Below are 20,374 nucleotides of genomic sequence, written 5' to 3' on the forward strand. Positions count from 1 at the left end.
TATAGCACCCACCCTGACACAAATTTCAGGCTGGTTTTATCACAGTTGACAGAGAACTTGTCAGAAGTTATGCTGATAACAGAAGAACGGAGCAAGAGAAAGCCACGGAACTTAGAAAGAAAGAAAACACTACAGATATATTGGCCCCAAACCTCCTTTCTCTTTCGTTCATTGACGGGCACAGCACTGCCTTAATTTTGACCATTGGGTTATATCGCCTTCGCAGGAGTAGGACTAGGCAGAACAAAAAACACCTGGCTCCGCCCATGCGCTGTCCTCAGTCGGTATATAACCCCCTCCATGCTCTAGGTATTCAGTTTTTCTGTCTATTAAGGACCTAGCTCCTTGCTGGGATCTTTTGGTCTTAGCAAATTTGTCTTTTTGTCTTTCTTCCATGCGTTTTCTCCTGGAAGATCTACAATCAACTGCAGGGCTGGGCGACCGGCTGGATAATCTAGATCCAGTGGTCTCCCCAGTCCAGCCAGCCAAGTGTGCGTGTGCAGACGGCAACTACGAGCTAGGTCCACGGGTTAAACGTCTCTCAGGGTCACATACCAATGGGCTCTGGTCCGAGTCACGGTGGCCATTTTCCGTTAGTCTAGTGAGACGCTGGAGGTCCTCCTCTTCCTCCTCCTTTTTTTCCCTCCTTCCTGTCCCTGGATATTTGAATTAGATGGTGTCCATGTTGTTGCTGGCTCTGAATTGCGGCCCTCCTCCGCTGGTAGGGTGAGTCTTTGGGGGGTCCTTGTGTATCTTCCTCTCTGCTGGTAGGTATCCTGGGCATTGAGGGTCCCTTAGTGGTGACAAAGTTCCTTTGTACTACAGGATCTAACAATGAGGACATGAAACCAGGACTGCAGTAAGGTAAAGGAAGCTAAAACATTTCTTTAGTGACCCTTTAAGGAAATTCCGAGGATTTTTTAACAAAACAGTAATAGTTGGCAAATCTTCCAGTGGTGGCACACTTATTTTGGGGTAGCTGTCCTATGAGTTTTTTTTTTTTTTTTTTTCTCTCTCTTGTGTGAGAATTTCTCTTTATTCCTGTTTCTACAGGATAGGAAGTGAAAGGGAATCTCCATAATGGTATGTGGAAAAAACCAGACAGGAATTTTAATTGAGCATGTTAACACATTATGGCATACTTGCTTGCTTGTCAAACAATGCCCTCCTGCACTCTGCTGTCAGCACTCCTGCGTTCGGCTGTTTAAATGGCCAGACCACAATGATGTCACTCCTACGCATGTACACAGCATGACAATTGTGTACCGTTAGTATGCAAGACAAGATCCTGGCACACGCCCTTTTGACAAAAATCAGATGCTCGGTTGGCAAACAATCGTACTGTGTGTACGAGGCTTTAGACTTGGAGGTAAGTATAATGCTCATTGTTTTCTCAATGTGCACCAATTCTGAAATTGCGTACCCAGCCACGTTACCTAGGTCCACTTTAAAAATAGATTATGCATTTTATCTCGGACTGTAAATAAAATAGTACTGTATACCTCAAAAAAGCTGATAATAAAAAATAAATAAAAAAAATGAAAATATTACCCTTATTCGGTTAACCTCTAATTTGTGTTTGTTAATTTTATCAGATGGTATGGTCATAGCTAGCATTGTGGTTCTCTTCTAGGTGGGGATTGTGCCACTCTTTTGAAGAACATGGGGCCCCTTCCAGTCGATATGAGCAGAATGTATTTTGCAGAGACGGTCCTGGCACTGGAATATCTACACAGTTATGGGATTGTTCATAGAGACCTCAAACCTGACAAGTTAGTAATTTTTGTTTAAAATTCGTTTTTAAAAAAATTTAACAGGACATGATTGGAAAATTTATTTTGTAGTCTAGACTTTACTGCAGCATGTTTTGGTAAAATCTTATACAGCAATCTATCTATGCAGATTTTCTTGTGTTTAATGTTTCTGCAGAAACTATTCATGTTCCACAATTTCAGCTGACAGCGAGGCATGTGTGGAGATGCATTTATCTTTTTTTCAGTAGCTCCTGCCGATCAGTATGTGCACCTAATGTTGTGTATTCTAAAGCCTCGTACACACGCACGGTTTTCTCGGCCAGAAACCGCAAGAAAACTGCTGGCAGAGCTTTCTTGCCGAGTAAACCGTGCGTGTGTACGGGGCTTTAAGGTTTCTCGTCAAGAAAACTGCCCAGAATCTCGACTAGAATAATAGAGAACATGTTCTCTATTTTCTCATTGTGAGATTCTCGACAGTGTTTTCCTGCTGAGAAACCCAAGCGTGTGTATACTTGCTTGCCTCCATGGAAACCCGCGCATGCTCGAAATGACTTTGACGCATGCGCGGTAGCTTCCAAGGCATATGTAGGGTGAAGCAAGATGGCCGCGACGGCATTGAATGTGACGAGTGCATGCTCGTCGTAGTCCATGACATCACCGCGTTCGTGCCATTCAAAAGAACGCGGTGATCTTGCCAGGAATCTCGTCAGGAAAAACAACTTTTTTCCTGACGAGAATCCCGGCCGTGTGTACAGGGCTTTAATCGTTTTTCTCTATCTTTGCAGTTTGCTTATCACATCTCTTGGGCACATAAAGCTTACAGACTTTGGCCTGTCTAAAATTGGACTAATGAACATGACTACAAATCTATATGAAGGACATATTGAGAAGGATACACGGGAGTTCCTTGACAAACAGGTTTGTACAATCTAAAGCAATAGGCAAAACATTCACCCACACAAGTTTGATGACAACTCTCTAAAAATAAACATTTTTTTCTTTGTTTCTGAGGTTGGCAAGGCTGCTAATATGAAAACTAGCTCAGCACCTCTAACCGACAACCAGACTATTTTGTGATCCTTGCCCACACTGCATGAGATCATTGCCAATTAGTGTAAATTATACTAAACGTGTGCACTGTGACACAGTAAAGAGGGGTAGCGATTTACTCTCCACAGCTAATTGTTTTTAATTATTCCAAATGTTATCACTGTTAGTCATAGTACCCCTCATAAATAATGAATCATTTTTGGCAAACTGATTTTTTTCTGAAATGGAACAGGAGTTAAAGTATGTGCTTGGGGGGGGGGGGGGGGGGGGAAGTGATAGGGTAACGGTGCCAAATAGCAAATAACTAAATAGTCCTAATGCTGCACCTAAAATAAGTAATGACTAGTAACTATTGAAATAATAAAGGGCGCAATTGGACAATGTGGTTAGTGAAATACTTAATGGATAATAATTAACCGTGTCATTCAATTGATAAAGTGCACAATAATAAATTATGAAAAGTCCCTATTTCATAAGCATGTGCTTGGTTTAGAGGAAAATGGTGCTTAGTGGACTTTATTTTACTGCTGTCCAGGCCCTCATTTGCACCCTGTGTATGACAGAAGTGATGGCGCGTACACACGGTCATTTTTCGGCATGTAAAAATCAACGTTTTTCAGCATCAAGAAAAAACTTAGTTTTTTCCAACTTCATCATTAAAACGACGTTGCCTACACACAATCGTTTTTAAAAAAAATGCTCTAGCAAAGCGCGCTGACGTACAACACGTACGACGGCACTATAAAGAGGAAGTTCCATGCGGATGACGCCACCCTTGGGGCTGCTTTAGCTGATTTCTTGTTTGTAAAAGACGATTCGCGCTTTTCTGTCTGTTACGGCGTGCTAAATGTGCTTACTCCATTACGAACGGTAGTTTACCAGAACGAGCGCTCCCTTCTCATAACTTCTAAGCATGCGTGGGTTTTTAACGTCGTTTTAGCCCACACACAATTTTTTACAACCCGAAAAACGACATTGTTTAAAACGTTATTAAAAAATGCAGCATGTTCGAAAAAAAAAAATTATTTTTCAGAACCCGAAAAATTATGTGAAGCCCACACACGATCATTTTTAAAAACTTGTTTTTTTTTCATGCCGATAAATGATCGTGTGTACGCGGCATAAGAGTTTGCTGTCTGCCCTTGCCAATGGGTGTCTCTCACTCTTGCCTCTGTAAAGTGGTATGTTCCCTATGTTGCAGGTGGCCTGACAGAGCTACTCTGTAGGCTAGTGGCAAAGTCGGTCTTTTACTAGCACTACTCAAACTGAAATGTAGTCATGGACATCAGTGTGACAAGAAGACTGCAGGAGAAAATTATGTACTGTATAGGGTTTTTTTTTTTTTTTTTTTTTTAAATAAGGTACCCAAGGATTTAAGGAGGCAAGGAACAAAGGTATAGAAATCCTTGAGTTCTGCTTTAAAAAGCACAAAGCACAAGGACCAAATACTTGGCTGGGTTCACATCATTTTCATATACATATATATATATATATGTGTGTGTGTGTGTGTATGTGTGTATGTGTATGTATGTATGTATATATATATATATATAATGCGTTTTTAACCACATACAATTCGCATAACATGTGACTGTGACCGGCTCTCAATGGAGGGCTCGGCTCTATTTGGCGCCTGCGCACCGGCGCCGAATAGAGCCAAGCCGACCCGGGCTTCTTTCGGGAAGTCGTGACGCTCTGTGTGCGCCGTCGTTTTGGAATGCCAATTGATTGGCATGTCAATAGGAACGCCCACTCCCGCGGGATTCCCTACCCGGAAGCCGCGGTGAATTCCACGGCTAAACGATATCTACGGGGAAAAATAAATAAAGGTCAGTGACATTTTATATGCAGCACGGTGCTGGATGCAGTGTTAGAAATTTTTTATAGGGTGAACCTCCACTTTAATAAACCCAGTGAAGTGACCGGCCTCAGGTGATACACAGAGATTAAGCAAATCCTCTACATAAGTTCAGAGTTCATAGAGTTGAGGAAAGGGACACGCCCTCCTTTACACCACACACAGGAACAGAACTTGGGCTGTCAATCAGCTGGAGCTCCCTCCCTTGTCACCATTTTTCTCCTGGTGTCAGGAAAACTTGTCTGAAGTGATTTATGCTGTTGGCAGAGGAACGCAGCAGCAGACATAAATGACACTTTGTGCTCTTTAATTACACACCATAGAGGGATATGCCTTGCTCATAATTCATGTCTGAAGTTTACAACCACTTTATTTTACCTTTTTTGATGGCATAGCATAGAAACAAAATGATGTTTACTTTTCAGGCTGTATGTTAAAATTGTTGGATAACAGCTTGTAAAGTTTGTTTTTGGAATTTTGAATATATCCTATAGGTATGTGGAACCCCTGAATACATAGCACCTGAAGTAATCTTGCGGCAGGGTTATGGCAAGCCTGTGGACTGGTGGGCAATGGGCATCATTCTCTATGAGTTTCTGGTGGGCTGTGTGCCATTTTTTGGTGACACTCCAGAGGAGTTGTTTGGACAAGTTATCAGTGGTAAGTTGGATTTATTTTTCTGCTTGTGATGTAAATGGAAGACCTGTGGCTTTTTCTGTACACATATTCAAAAAACGTCATTGTAATGTTTTAAAGAGAATACCAATGGTCCTCTTGATAACGGTAATGAAAAAACAATGTAGTTGTACACTTACTGGCCACTTTATTAGGTACACCTGTTCAGTTGCTTGCTAATCAGCCAATCGCATGGCAGCAACTCAATGCATTTAGGCATCTAGACGTGGTGCAATGACTTGCTGAAGTTCAAACCGAGCATCAGAATGGGGAAGAAAGGGGATTTAAGTTACTTTGATTGTGGCATGGTAGCTGGTACCAGATGGGCTAGTCTGAGTATTAAAAAAACTGCAGATCTACTGGGATTTTCACGCACAACCATTTCTAGGGTTTACAGAGAATGGTCCGAAAAATATATAATATGCAGTGAGCTGCAGTTGTGTGGACCAAAATGCCTTGTTGTCAGAGCTCAGAGGATAATGGAGACGAGATGATGGGCAACAATAACTCAATTATCCACTCCTTACAACCAAGGTATACAGAATACCATCTCTGAATGCACAACACATCAAACATTTAATTAGGTGGGCTACAGCAGCAGCAGATCACACCAGGTGCCACTTGTGCCAGCTAAGAACAAAAAACTGAGGCTATAATTCGCATAGGCTCACCAAAGAAGATTGGAAAAATGTTGCCTGGTTTGAGGAGTCTTGATTTTTAAGCTGCGGCATTCAGAGTCAGAATATGGCATATAGCATGGATCCATCCTGCCTGGTATAAATGGTTCAGGCTGGTGGTGGTGGTGTAATGGTGTGGGGAATATTTTCTTGGCACACTTTGGGCCCCTTAGTACCAATTGAGCATCAATTAAATGCCACGGCCTTCCTGAGTATTGTTGCTGACCATGTCCATTTCTTTATGACTACAGTGTACCCATCTTCTGATAGCTACTTCCAGCAGGATAATGAACCATGTCACAAAGCTCAAATCATCTCAAACTGGTTTCTTGAACATGACAATGGGGTCACTGTACTCTAATGGCCTCCACAGTAACCAGGTCTCAATCCAATAGAGCATCTTTGGTGGAACACGAGATTTGCATCCTGGATGTGCAGCTGACAAATCTGCAGCAACTGCGTGATGCTATCATGTAAATATAGACCAAAATCTCTGAGGAATGTTCCCAATGCTTTGTTGAATCTTTTCCACAAAGAATAAAGACAGTTCTGAAGGCAAAGGGGGGTCCAACCCGGTACAAGCAAGGTGTTTCTAATAAAGTGGCTCGTGAGTGTATTGCTGTAGGGTTATTGAGATGGCTTATTAGTTGGGTTGTCCCGATACCAAGCATTTAAAGCAGCTTTCAGCTGCTTTAAAATCAGCAGTGATCGGTGCTTGTAACTCCCCCACACACGATCACCGCTGACTGTCCCGTGTCCTCCTCCAGCCCCCCTCTGTTTTGCTGCAGTCTCCCTCCCTTCGTGTCCCCCGCCGTGTATTCCTCCGTGTATCCGCCGTGTTTCTCTCTCCCTTCGTGTATTCCCGCTGTGTATTCCTCCGTGTATCCGCCGTGTTTCTCTCTCCTTCCGTGCTCCTCCTCCACCCCCTGGAACTGTCAGGATGGAGAGCGGGGTAGGAGCCGGTAAATCCGGCTCCTTACTGCTCCGAATGGACAGAGTCAGTGATCACTGACTCTGCCTATTCACATAACTGAAACATTGTAAACTGTGATTACAATGTTTCAGTTTATGAATGAAGAGAAGACGCTGTCTTCTCTGCATTCATTTTCAGCGCAGCTGAGACTGCTGAGAAAGGAACTGGGGAATCTGTGTCCCTAGTCCCTTTCTCTGTCTCAAAGGGGAGATGTCAGAGGTCTGTTAAGACCCCTGATATCTCACCAAAGCCCCCCAACAGGGCTGAAAAAAAATAATAAATAAAATAAATAAAAAATATTATTGTAGAAAATAATAATAAAAAAAAAAAAAATACACTGACATGGTCCACCCCCCCCCCCTAAAAAAAAAAAAAAAGAAAGCATTATAAATAAATAAAATTGTAAAAAATTAACAAAACGTTAAAGATAAAAAAAAAAAAAAAAACGACTGACACGTGCCGCTGTCACATGAGATAAAAAAAAAGTATCGGTATTCGGTATCGGTGAGTACTTGGAAAAAAAGTATCGGTATCGGTGAGTACATGAAAAAGAGTATCGGTACTTGTACTCGGTCTTAAAGTGGTATCGGGACAACCCTACTTATTTAGTCTTGTATACTTTTTAAGCTCTTACGTAGAAGTACATTATTTTCAACTCCAGAGACATCTTTACAGACTAAAACTACCTTTTTAAAAGCCAGCTACCGTTTTTCTCTGGCCTGTAAAACTATAATCTCCCACTATTTCTACGTGATCGCTGCCTCTCAGCTCCCGATAGTAATTACCAGAATGCCCACATAGTTTACATTAGGGGCAGTTCACACTGCTGTGATGTCAGAGTTCGGATGTGATTCGGACACCGCACGGCAAATCACATGCGATCTCTGTGCGATGCGATTTCAGCCATACAAATCGTATGGCTGAATTTGCATCAAACTTGCACAGGACCTTTTTTTTTTGTCCGCAGAAGAATCAGATTGCATGGGTGTTCACACCCATGCAACCTGATTTCTGTCCGAGTTTGCAGATCGCACTGCGATATGCGAACTGATTTGAGGGTGTCGTTAACTTTTAATTGACACTCCCAACAGTTCACATAGGGCAGTGTGAACTGCCGCTGGGAAACATGCAATGCGGGAACCCGCAGTAGATTTGCAGGATTCCTGCATCGCAGCAGTGTGAACGGGCCCTTATTCTTGATAAGACTGATCATTGGATCCCAGTTGTAGCTGAAATTCTTTGAAGAAAACTTTGTAAGCAAACCTAATAACTTGCCCTTCAGAGCGGGCCATGTACTAAATACTTATAGAACTGAACATGCATCAACCGTAAAGTTCAAAGTAGAAGACAAAGTAGAGAAGGTGAGGGAGAGCAAGTTTCGGGTCAAGCAGGTTAAAGGACTATATCCCGGGTAACGATTGCTCAGGGAGGCTGCCATGCATTGACATAGCCTATGCAGAGGTCCCAGATTGCCTCAAACTGTTATCTCTAATGATGCTGGCTAATTTCCCATGTGTCAGAAGTCTGAAAATGTTAGATCTGGTTAGATGCCAAAAAGGTTTTCCAAGTCCTCTCTATAGATGTTTTTGCTGCTAGAAACATAGAGGATTAGGATCTGAGAGCGTCTAGGGGTATCTTGTACTGGCTCACTAAGAAGTGTGCATTAACCACTTAAGCCCCGGACCAATATGCTGCCTAAAGACCCAAGGGGTTTTTACAGTTCGGGACTGCGTCGCTTTAACAGACAATTGCGCGGTCGTGCGACGTGGCTCCCAAACAAAATTGGCGTCCTTTTTTCCTCACAAATAGAGCTTTCTTTTGGTGGCATTTGATCACCTCTGCGGTTTTTATTTTTTGCGCTATAAACAAAAATAGAGCGACTATTTTGAAAAAAATGCAATATCTTTTACTTTTTGCTATAATAAATATCCCCCAAAAACATATATAAAAAATTTTTTTTCCTCAGTTTAGGCCGATACGTATTCTTCTTCCTATTTTTGGTAAAAAAAATCGCAATAATCGTTTATCGGTTGGTTTGCGCAAAATTTATAGCGTTTACAAAATAGGGGATAGTTTTATTGCATTTTTATTTTTTTTATTTTTTTTACTACTAATGGCGGCAATCAGCGATTTTTTTCGTGACTGCGACATTATGGCGGACACTTCGGACAATTTTGACACATTTTTGGGACCATTGTCATTTTCACAGCAAAAAATGCATTTAAATTGCATTCTTTATTGTGAAAATGACAGTTGCAGTTTGGGAGTTAAACACAGGGGGCGCTGTAACATTTAGGGTTCACTTTGTGTGTGTTTACAACTGTAGGGGGGTGTGGCTGTAGGACTGACATCATCAATCGAGTCTCCCTAATAAAAGGGATCACTCGATCGATGCGCCGCCACGGGGAAGCCGTGTTTACATACGGCTCTCCCCGTTCTTCAGCTCCGGGGAGCGATCGCGACGGGGCGGCGATAAACGAATAGCCGCGCCGTCGTCCCGGATCGCTCCCCGAGGCTTACCGACCGCCGCATGTACCGGGGGGGGTCCCGATCAGACCCCCGACCCACGTCAAGCAGAGGACGTACAGGTACGTGCATGTGCCTGTCCGTGCCATTCTGCTGACGTATATTTACATGAGGCGGTCCTTAAGTGGTTAAAGATGTCTTGGGATTTATATATCAGTAACCTTCTATATTAGGGAAAAAGCCCATTCCTAAATTACTAGGTTTTGGGGTATTCCCACCATATACAGTGGGGAAAATAATTATTTGATCCCTTGCATATTTTGTAAGTTTGCCCACTTACAAAGAAATTAAGGGCCTATAATTTTTTATCATAGAAACAGAATATCAACCAAAAACGCATAAAACAAATGCTATAAATTAAGTTGCAGTTCAGTGGGTAAAATAAGTATTTGATCCCCAAGCAAAACATGACTTTGTACTTGGTGGAGAAACTCATGTTGGCAAGCACAGAGGTACGATGTTTCTTGTAGTTGGTAACCAGGTTTGCACACATCTCGGGAGGTATTTTGATCCACTCTTCTTTACAGATCTTCTCGAAATCCTAAAATTCTTGGCTGTCTTTTGGCAACTTGAAGTTTCAGCTCCCTTCATACGTTTTCTAAAGGATTAAGTTCTGGAGACTGACTAGATCACTCCATGATTTTAATGTGCTTCTTCTTGAACCACCTCTTTTTGTTTCATTGGCAGTATGTTTTGGGCCATTGCCCTGCTGGAAGACCCATCCATGGCCCAATCTATGACCCATCTTCAGTTTTCTGCCTGAGGGAGGATGGTTCTCGTCCAAGATTTTACACTACATGGCTCCGTTCATTGGCCCCTCAATGCAGCAAAGTCACAGCCCCAAAGCATCATGTTTCCTGTAGGATGGTGTTCTTAGGGTCATAGTCAGCATTTCCTCCAAACATGGCGAGCTGAGTTAATGCCAAAAAGCTCAATTTTGGTCTCGTCTGACCATACCACCTCTCCCAATTCTTCTATGAATAATTTAGATGTTCATTGGCATGACTGTATGTGTGCCTTCTTGCGGAGGGGGACTTGCCATGTTTGGAGGAAGAAAAATGCTGACTCTGACCCTAAGGACACCATCCCTACAGTCAAGTATGGAGGTGGAAACATGATGCTGTGGGGTTGTTTCTCTGCTAAAGGTTCAGACCGACTTTGATGCATTGAGGAGCCAATGGATGGGGCCATGTATTGTTAAATCTTGGATGAGAAACCTCTTTCCTCAGCCAGAACATTGAAGATGGGTCTTTCATGATAATGACCCAAAAGTACCACCATAGCAACAAAGGAGTGTCTCAAGAAGAAGCACACTAAGGTTATGTAGTGGCCTAGCCAGTCTCCAGACCTTAATCCTACAGAAAATGTATGGAGGGAGCTAAAAACTAAGTAACCAAGAAACAGCTAAGGAACCCCCAAGGAATTATAGAAGATCTGTAAAGAGGGGACCAAAATCCCTCCTGAAATGTGTGCAAACCTTGTAACCAACTACAAGAAATGTCTTGCTCTTGCCAACAAGGGTTTCTCCACCAAGTACTAAGTCATGTTTTGCTTTGAGATCAAATACTTACCGTAGATACTCGAGTATAAGCAGAGTATTTCGGCACATTTTCTGGTGCTGAAAATGCCCCCCTCGGCTTATACTCAAGTCACCATTTTGCGCCTGATCTCCCGGACTTTGGGGACCCGGTGGCGTTTGTAAGTCTCCTGGACCCCAAACACACATATAGCCCCACTCTTCCTCTACAAGTGTGCAAAGTTTGCTTGTACCGGTACCAGCCACTTGGCACACATGTAGCCCCAGTTCTCCTCTACAAGTTTGCAAAGTTTGCTGTCTGGGGAACCTACGGCCGGGGAACACCGATTTTTCAAAGCCGGGGCACCCCTTCTATATACTCCCATGTTAAATGTAAGTCTAGTCATAGGAATGGGCACTGTGAGGCATGGGCACATTGAGGCATGCACATGGACACAGTGAGGCATTGCAGATGGCCACCCTAGGCTTATACTCGAGTCAATACGTTTTCCCATTTTTTTGTGGTAAAATTAGGCTTATATTCGGGTCAGCTAATACTCGAGAATATACAGTATTTTACTCTCTAAACTACAACTCAATTTATAACATTTTGTATCATTTTTTTTTCTGGATTTTTGTTAATAGTCTGTCTCTATTATTTTAAATACACCTATGATAAAAATTATAGACCCTTAAGTGGGTAAATTTACAAAATCTGCAGGGGATCAAATAATTATTGACTCCTAATGTTCACATCTAGAGTTATGCTTTTAAGCCCTACACTATTGTGTGAACAAGTTGGTCATTGTCTGTCTTTTTCCAAATGAGTCTCCTGTCTGTTGATATGCAGAGAACGTTTTGGCTGAAATGTTGGCCTGTTGAATTGCAGTGCAAGAAATGGTTGCCGCTCAAGTCTTCCATCCCAGTCTTCTGAGGATGTTAAAAACCAGACTTAAGAATCTAGATTTAACTTCCATATATTTGTATACTTAAAGCGGAGCTCCACCCTAAAGTGGAACTCCCGCCGATCGGAACCCTCCCAGGAAAATAAAAATTTGAGGGGGGGGGGGGGCTTGTCGTGTCCTGTCCTGTTTGTGTTGTCTGTGACAGAATTTATGCCCTGTTATTGATGTTAGTGTCAGGAATAATGCCTCAGGGGCCGAGTAAAGGCATGCAAAGGGTTGCTAAATTCGAAATTTGCTTAGAACTTATAATTAAATGTAAGATGGCATCTTGCTTTTTTTTTTTCTTTTTCCAGATGACATTGTTTGGCCAGGAGGGGAAGAAGCTCTTCCAGCCGATTCTCAGGACCTCATCACACGACTGTTACGGCAGAATCCATTGGAGCGCCTAGGAACAGGTAACAAGTAGCTGTGAATTTAAACACATGCGGACTGCCCCACACAGATATACTGCGGCAGGGAGGCCACTCTGTGCCAGATCACATACCTAGTACATGTTCTGATGCTTCCAGGTGCGCCGCCAGCGACCCGCTCCCGCTGTGATTGGACACAGCGGGAGCCAATTAGTGGGTCCAGGGGATCCGTTGTCTGCCGGGACCCGCAGATCACCATCCACCAAGAACAAATCGAAAAATTCTATAAATCTATCCCATAGCTTGTAAACGCTTTAACTTTTGCGCAAACCAATATACACTTATTGGAATTTTTTCACCAAAAATATGTAGCAGAATACATATTGACTTAAATTTACGGAAAAAAAAAAAATTTTTTTTTTATTAAAATTAAAAATACCACCAAAGGAAGGTTCTATTTGTCAGAAAAAAGGACATCAATTTTATTTGGGTACAGCGTCGCACAACCACACAATTGTCGGTTAAAGTTAAGCAGTGCCGTATGGCAAAAAATGGCCTAGTTATGAAGCCTTCCGGAGCTGAAGAGATTAATCTAGCTGTATGCATTCATGGCACTGTCTTGGTATTGGTGCAGACAACCTAGTCCTATACAGGGTTGCCAACTGTCCATAAAATCATGAACATGTTGTAAAAATCTGTAATTTTTACAGCTGTCTGTGACTGTCCATAGGAGAAGTAAACTGTCCATAAATATGCTGACTTCTCTCACTGACAGTACAAGCAGCTGTAAGAAATCGGGGTGAAACTGTATAGCAACAGCTGGCCAGCATGACTAGGAGGGAGAATCTGATGGATTAACTAAAGCTATAGCAGATTCGCTTCCAGCCGCCTACTGACCAAATGGGCTTTGCTGTAACCTGCCCTCTTCCCAAGCCCACCACCTTTGACTTAGAAGAAAATATTGGAGCTGGGGGAGAGGGGAGAAGGAGCAAAGCTGGGCAGGAGAGACAGCAGAGCCCGATTTAGGAGAAGGTTATCTTAAGGATGGGTACAGAGTTTTTTTTACTGCAAGGGCTCTGTTCTCTCCCTCTTCTGTGCTCTCTCTCCTTTCTCTCCCCCTCCTCTGAAGTCAGAAGCAAACATTGTCTGCTTCATTGATTTCCAGCATCCAGGGGCATGAGCCAGGTATTGTGTATATACATAGTTACATTGGTCCAAGCTGGACCAAAGTTACTATATGCAACTATGTAAAATATGCCAGGCCTGGAATTATTTTTTAAAACCATGTTTTTATTAGAATTTTCAACATCAAGCACTCGATCTTAGGATTGTTTGAGGAGTAACATATACACCTCTGTTTGTTATACAACGGTTTGAAACTGACTATGCTTATTGGAACAAACCTTTCCAATATAATGTTACCTGTTATTCGCATTGATTTGTATTGCCATAACTATATCCTTAATAAAGTTTTGATGTAAAAAAAAAAAAAAAAAAATTTCAACAGCAAATGAAAACTTTTCAAGTTCATAGTTTGGATGCTGAATTATATTTAATTTTTTTGTTCCCACTTTTCTTTCACACTTGTCTTGCCTGCAATGATCTGATATCTAGTGGGGGAGATATATATAACATTTTTTTTTTTAATTGTAGAATATATATTATATATATATATATATATATTCTACAATTAAAAAAAAAATATATATATATATATATATAATTTTTTTTATTGTAGATTATATATATAATATTAATTTTCTTTTTATTATTTATTTATTTATGTTTTTAATTGTAGATAATTTACATATAGAATATTTTTTTTTCTTTGCTTAGGTGGAGTACACGAAGTAAAGCATCACCTCTTCTTTTATTCCTTGGACTGGAATGGGCTCCTGAGGCAAAAGGCTGAGTTTGTTCCACAGTTAGATGCTGAAGATGATACCAGCTATTTTGACAGTAAGAGTCCAGTGAGGGTTTGTGATGTTAAACATGGTGCCCATACAAGTTGTTTTGTCTAGTAGTAATTTCTGCTATCATTCCTAGATTACCCAGATTTCTCTCCTGCATGACAAAACGGCAAAAAAAGACTCCCGTTAAAGTACTTTACAAGATTTGCATATTTTTACCTTTTTATTGTAAAAATGTATGGTGCCCTTGGCTCTAAAATATTTAGGTGTTTGCAAATAATACAGTTTGGTGTCTTTTTGGCTGGCTTTGGAGAAATAGTTGTTGGGAAGTAGGATGTTACAGTCATATGTAAATTGGTGGCCTCTCAGGTTAAATAAAACTTTTTTCTTGTCGCAATATTCTTAGATCTTTTTGCATGCACTGCATGTTTTACCTCTACTTTTCCATTTCTGATCATAGTTAGGGCTGGTAAATAGTATAGCCCTAGTAAATGGTAACATTGCAGCAAGAAATCGAACACAGTATATTTTTATTTTGACACTGATCTGTACATTTCCACTAAGCATATCTGGGTTTTTTTGTTTTGTTTTTTGGTAGTTTGGTATGCCATAGCTCTCTAGCAAGAAGAGCTTGATTGCATTATGGCCTATGGTAGCATAAACGCTGTATTAAAACAACTGCAGCAGCAGAAAATGTAAGTTAGTGCAGCATTAACATTCTATAGCAGAAGTTTCCTAGTTTTTCTTGTCCAGGTTATCCCTGTAGCCTTTAACCCTTGGCTTAATTCAGCCATGAAACCCAAACCTAAAATCTAACCTCCTGTTGAGGGGACTGGTCTCCTCAACCCCTCCTCTGTAGTGTGGTGTTTTTACACATACTAATGATGCCACTGTATCAGCACAGGCATGAGGCAAAGAGCTGAAGGCACAAGGAATGCAGACTGAGCCAGAAGTGTACAAAGTAACTACAGCGTAGCAGCTGTAGATGGAGGTAGAGGAAGTGGTTTCATTGTGTGTTCTGTGCAGCCTGGGTCTTCTACCTTCATTCAGTGACGTGGCACAGTCGTTTTAGAGGAGACGTCAAGGAGGAGATTGTATTGTGTGTGCTGTCTTGATCCTCTACCCTCCTTTCAGTCACAATACACAGGGTTTTTATACACAATGTGCACAGTGGTGAGGGGAGAGAAGGTGACTGCATTGTGTGTGCTTTGCAACCTGACTCCTATACCCTCCACAGTGACAGCAGTATACAGAAGGGCTTGTACCCAGACTTCTCCAATGCCATACATTGGAGAAGCTCTGTCAGTGCAATGCATGGAGATATGTTTTACTTCTACTGATCTGCGCCGACCGCGCCATATAAGTACCTGTAATAAATAAAATAAATCTTTAAATAATGCCTTTGGCTGAAGAGGCACTGATGAGAACACTGAATAATGTGTGTAGATTGCTGTTTTCATTTCTTATTATGCTCACTGTGTGTGTCAGTGTATGTGTTAGGGAGCCAGGGGAATTGTCTGCTCCCTTGTTGCTTACACATACTCCCACATACCCAAGAGCCAGCTTACAGACACAAGGTAAGGCTGTCCATGATACTGTTCAGCTAGTGAGTTGATTCCACCATCTATAAAAGGGAGGTGGGTGGAAGCATTTCCCCTGCCGCTGTCTGAATACACTTCTTAGTGGCTGCAGAATATTGGCTAATTGTCAGAATATTTTCCAACATGTACCTGCAACAGAAGTTGATTTAAAAAAATTCTCACTGCCCGTCTAATTCCTTTAAAACCCCATTCACACTGTAGCGCGGCCACATTAGCGGTAAAGCGGCGCTAGTATTAGTGCCGCTTTACTGTTGTTTTAGCGCCACTTTTCGGCTGCTAGTGGGGAGCTTTTGACCTCCGTGTTGCGGCGCTTCGGCAGCGCTTCCCATTCATTTCAATGGGCAGGGCGTTTTGGGCGTGGTGGTTTACACCTCTTCCAAACCGCCCCAAAGATGCTGTTTGCAGGACTTTTTCTAATGCCCCGCAAGAGCACCGCCCCAGTGTGAAAGCACTCAGGCTATTTTTAGCGCTAATACGCCTGTAAAACACCTTCAGTATGAAAGGGGCCTAACACTCAGCCCTAGGCCCCAAAACTTCTACTGCTTCTCCTCTTCCGGTAGGCCCTTGCCACAGCAGCACCACACCTTTTTCTTACCACCACAACTCCCCCATGCTCTCACTACTATGTATATGCGACCCCCCCCCCCCATTCTCACACACATACACCCTCTCATCACCATGCCATGCCTGAACACCCACTACCTTTCTACCTTGTCTCTTCTCCCAGCACCAAGCGAATATTTATTTTTAAGTTGACATCCTCTACTTCTATGGTAAATTGACTGAATTGTCTCTGTACATGGTACCTGCATGTGTTTTTTAAATTATAGTCTCTTGCTTTGATTTTAGCACGCTCTGAACGGTATCATCATCTGGCCTCTGAAGAAGAAGATGATGAAACAAATGATGAGGAGCCCTCTGTGGAAATTAGGCAATTTTCTTCTTGTTCTCATCGATTCAGCAAGGTACCTTTTAGCAGTGATATACCTCATTGTACAAAAGTTCACTTGTACAGAATGATACAGTTGTATGTGATGACTGACTGTAGTGTAGCAGTGTACCATAGTAGCATGTGTACAGGTGGGAGAAGATATTGGCGCAATGTGTATAGATAGAATTTCTAGCTGGAGTGGCGCAATAGCCAATTTTGTTTTAAATCTTGATTGTTAAACTTGTAGGTTTATAGCAGCACAGAGCATCTTGCGACACAACTCAGTCTCAGCTTCTCATCAACTGAAAGAAGCCATAGTGATGAAAAAGGGGAGAACTGGGACAGAGTCATGTCAAGAGAAGATGAAAACAATCAACTACACACTGAGACCAGGTAATTTACATAAGAAATCTAAAATTCCTACATTCCCCTTGTGTTTTTCACTTGCATAGGATGTACATAGATTTTCATGTGATGTGTTGCCCTGTATGCACACTGCTCCTATATCGGCAGTTTCAATTTGTGTTGAAACATGAGGCATGTGGCATTGCACTGCACAGATTAATGCGTTCCCTCTGTAGTGTGTAACCTGACACTTTCTGTGATAAAACTACATATCCAATAATCTCTGGCTCATAGCCATGGTCTCGGAAAAGTATTTGAAGGTTTCTATTTAAACCTGTTCATTGCCCCCCAAGCAAAAGTACCGCTCAGTGCTGAATCTACAGGTTCTTAATACCTTTTTATTGCTTTCCTTTATCCAGGAGAACTTTTGGCTTCTGTGACAATAAAGGATGCCTTTTTGCATGTTCCCAGGGCATTGGTGCTACCTGCATTTTGCTCTTGGTACACATTTGTTGCCCTTTCCATTGGCCTGTCCACTATACATTGGATCTTCACCAATGTGAAGACCAAGTGTTCTCATTCTGCTCCTCTCTTAGGAAATCCCCTGAGTGGTATATCTGGATGACCACCTTCTGAGGAAAATGTTTGATTAAGGTTCTGTAAGAAAACAGACAGTTCAGATCCTACAGATATATGGGTGGATCCTAAATCTCCCGGAATCAGTAAAAGAATTAGCCATGTCCTGGTTTGAAAAATTGAAGTCACAGCCAGAATAACGCAAAGGGCATGATCTGCCTGCAAGCACTGAGATTTACTGTCCTTTAGACATTATTAGGAATAGAAAATGCCCAGTGTCAGAGGAAGTAATCAATGTCTCATGATTGGTATTAGTGGGCAGAATAGCGCCCCTTCAGTAGTGTCACTGGAAGGAATAGTGCCCCATTATTGGTGTCAGTAAGAGGAATAGTGCCCCATCGGTGTCGGTGAGTAGAAGATTCTCCTGTATCAGTAGGAGAAATGGTGTCCTATGGGCCAGATAGTGGCAAGCAACAGGCTGTAGTTTGGAGATCACCACTGTAGAGTAATAGTGAGACTGTGATTCCTCAAGACTAATCTCACCAGGTAGAGATTGGGGTGACTCCACATCCGATATAATCATTGTGACCAATGGCTTAGAAGCCACTAGGACTGTGAGTAGATGGGCCATAGAATCTTTGTAGGATGTTGCGAACATCCGCAACAGTCCAAGCCATCCAAGATCTGGGTGAATTGGACTACAGAAAGACTGCGGCTGACAAGGCAGGGGACTACCTGGAGGGGGAGGACTCTGATGACGAGTTAGACCAGGGGTCCTCAAACTACGGCCCTCCAGTTGTTTAGGAACTACAATTCCCATCATGCCTAGTCACGTCTGTGAATGTCAGAGTTTTACAATGCCTCATGGGATGGATAGTTCCGCAATTGCTGGAGGGCCGTAGTTTGAAGATCCCTGAGTTAGACTTTATAAGCAGAGGATACAGTTGTGCTCAAAAGTTTGCATACCCTTGGAGAATTGGTAATATCCAGTGCCTTGAAAAAGCATTCATAACCTTGAAATCCTTCACGTTTTGCCATGTTACAACCAAAAACGTAAATGTATTTTATTGGGATTTTATGTGATAGACCAACACAAAGTGGCACATAATTGTGAAGTGGAAGGAAATGATAAATGGTTTTCAATTTCTTTTACAAATATGTGAAAAGTGTGGCGTGCATTTGTATGATCAGAACACCTTCTTCCACATGTTTGCTGTGTCCCCCACATGGCTTCTTGCAAACTTCATATGGCTTTCTTTCAACAATGGCTTTCTTCTTGCCACTCTTCCATAAAGCCCAGATTCTTTATCGTACACCATGGGACACAGAGCCATAATCATTACATATTGGGTTGTATGGTCACCAGAGGTAAATGGACACTGGCACAACCAATCAGAGACAATTCCCCTCCATATAGCCCCTCCCATCAGGGGAGTGCCTCAGTTTTTTTTGCCAGTGTCTAAGGATTGGACGCGTGGAGATGTGCTAGGGAAGCTCGACTAAAGAGCCCTCTGGGGGCTAAAGGAGCTAGACTGTCGGGTCCATCCAGGACGCTAGAGTATTAAGCCAAAAATGGATGAGATCCGGGCCTCACGCATGAGGAAAATTTCAAGAGGTATAAATACTTTTTCAAGGCACTGGTATGTACCATTTATAAAGAAAACATGAGTTAGTAGGCAAAACACATGTCTTTTATTTTATTATGGAATTCATATTCAATTGTAGGTCATAACAGAAAGACATCATAAAGCAAAACGTGGCAACAAGTAAACAAATTAAATGACCCCTGCTCAAAGGTCTGCATACCCTTAGTTCTTAATACCCCCTTTAGCATGAATGACCGTATGCACTTTTTTGAGATGGATGTCTGAGGCCCCAAATTCTTGCAGATGGTATAGCTGCCCATTCGTCTTGGCAAAATGCGTCCAGGTCATGCAAAGTCTTTGGTTGTCTCGCATTAACTGCACGTTTGAAATATTCCCAGAGAGACTCATTGATATTAAGGTCAGGAGACTGATAGCCACTCCAGAACCTTTACCTTGGCCTTGTGCTTACAATCATTAAGCACTACTGCAGCAGGATTCCAAATTACAAATGTCAACACAGAACCATTAGTAAGCTGAAATCACCCATTGCAGCTGGACTGTCCTTTCTGTGTTTAGAAGTAGACATGCTGCACCTTGAACTTTTAAGTCAACTTAAAGGGGTTGTATGGGTTAATTATGTTTTCAAATAAAAAACATGTTATACTTGCCTCCACTGTGCAGTTCGTTTTACACAGAGTGGCCCCATCCTCCTGTTCTGGGGTCCCTCGCCAGCTGTCCAGGCTCCTCCCCGCAATAGCTAACCCCCCTCTGGGAAACGCTATCCCGTTGGGGTTAGCTTGCGGGCGCGCTCCCTGTCATACACGCTGCGTCCATAGACACAGCGTGTATGACTCGGTCCCGCCCCTCGGCGGCCGTGTCATTGGATGTGATTGACAGCAGCACGAGCCAATGGCTGCGCTGCTATCAATCTATCCAATCAACGGCCAGACTCTGTGGAGAAGAGGATGCCGGGGGCGGGCTCAGATAAATAAACGGGAGGGCTGGGGGGCCGTCATTGCCAGGTGTTTTTTCACCTTAATGCATAGGATGCATTAAGGTGAAAAGACACAAACCTTTACAA

The 20,374-nt window shown here is 42.3% G+C and overlaps 1 protein-coding gene across 3 annotated transcripts in view; it reads left to right on the top strand.

Annotated features, from left to right (window-relative positions):
* The window catches only part of MAST3 (microtubule associated serine/threonine kinase 3), a 251,058-nt gene that overhangs the window by 195,200 nt on the left and 35,484 nt on the right, over window positions 1-20,374 (top strand). For all 3 annotated transcript variants that reach the window (XM_040326886.1, XM_040326891.1, XM_040326895.1), the window contains 7 exons: window positions 1,634-1,772; window positions 2,540-2,672; window positions 5,157-5,322; window positions 12,288-12,389; window positions 14,181-14,303; window positions 16,705-16,820; window positions 17,034-17,179. In XM_040326886.1, coding sequence (XP_040182820.1) covers window positions 1,634-1,772; window positions 2,540-2,672; window positions 5,157-5,322; window positions 12,288-12,389; window positions 14,181-14,303; window positions 16,705-16,820; window positions 17,034-17,179 — 925 coding nt within the window. The remainder of the gene's footprint in view (window positions 1-1,633; window positions 1,773-2,539; window positions 2,673-5,156; window positions 5,323-12,287; window positions 12,390-14,180; window positions 14,304-16,704; window positions 16,821-17,033; window positions 17,180-20,374) is intronic.

This window comes from Rana temporaria, chromosome 1 (genome assembly GCF_905171775.1).
Source record: "Rana temporaria chromosome 1, aRanTem1.1, whole genome shotgun sequence".
Classification (NCBI taxonomy): Eukaryota; Metazoa; Chordata; class Amphibia; order Anura; family Ranidae; genus Rana; species Rana temporaria.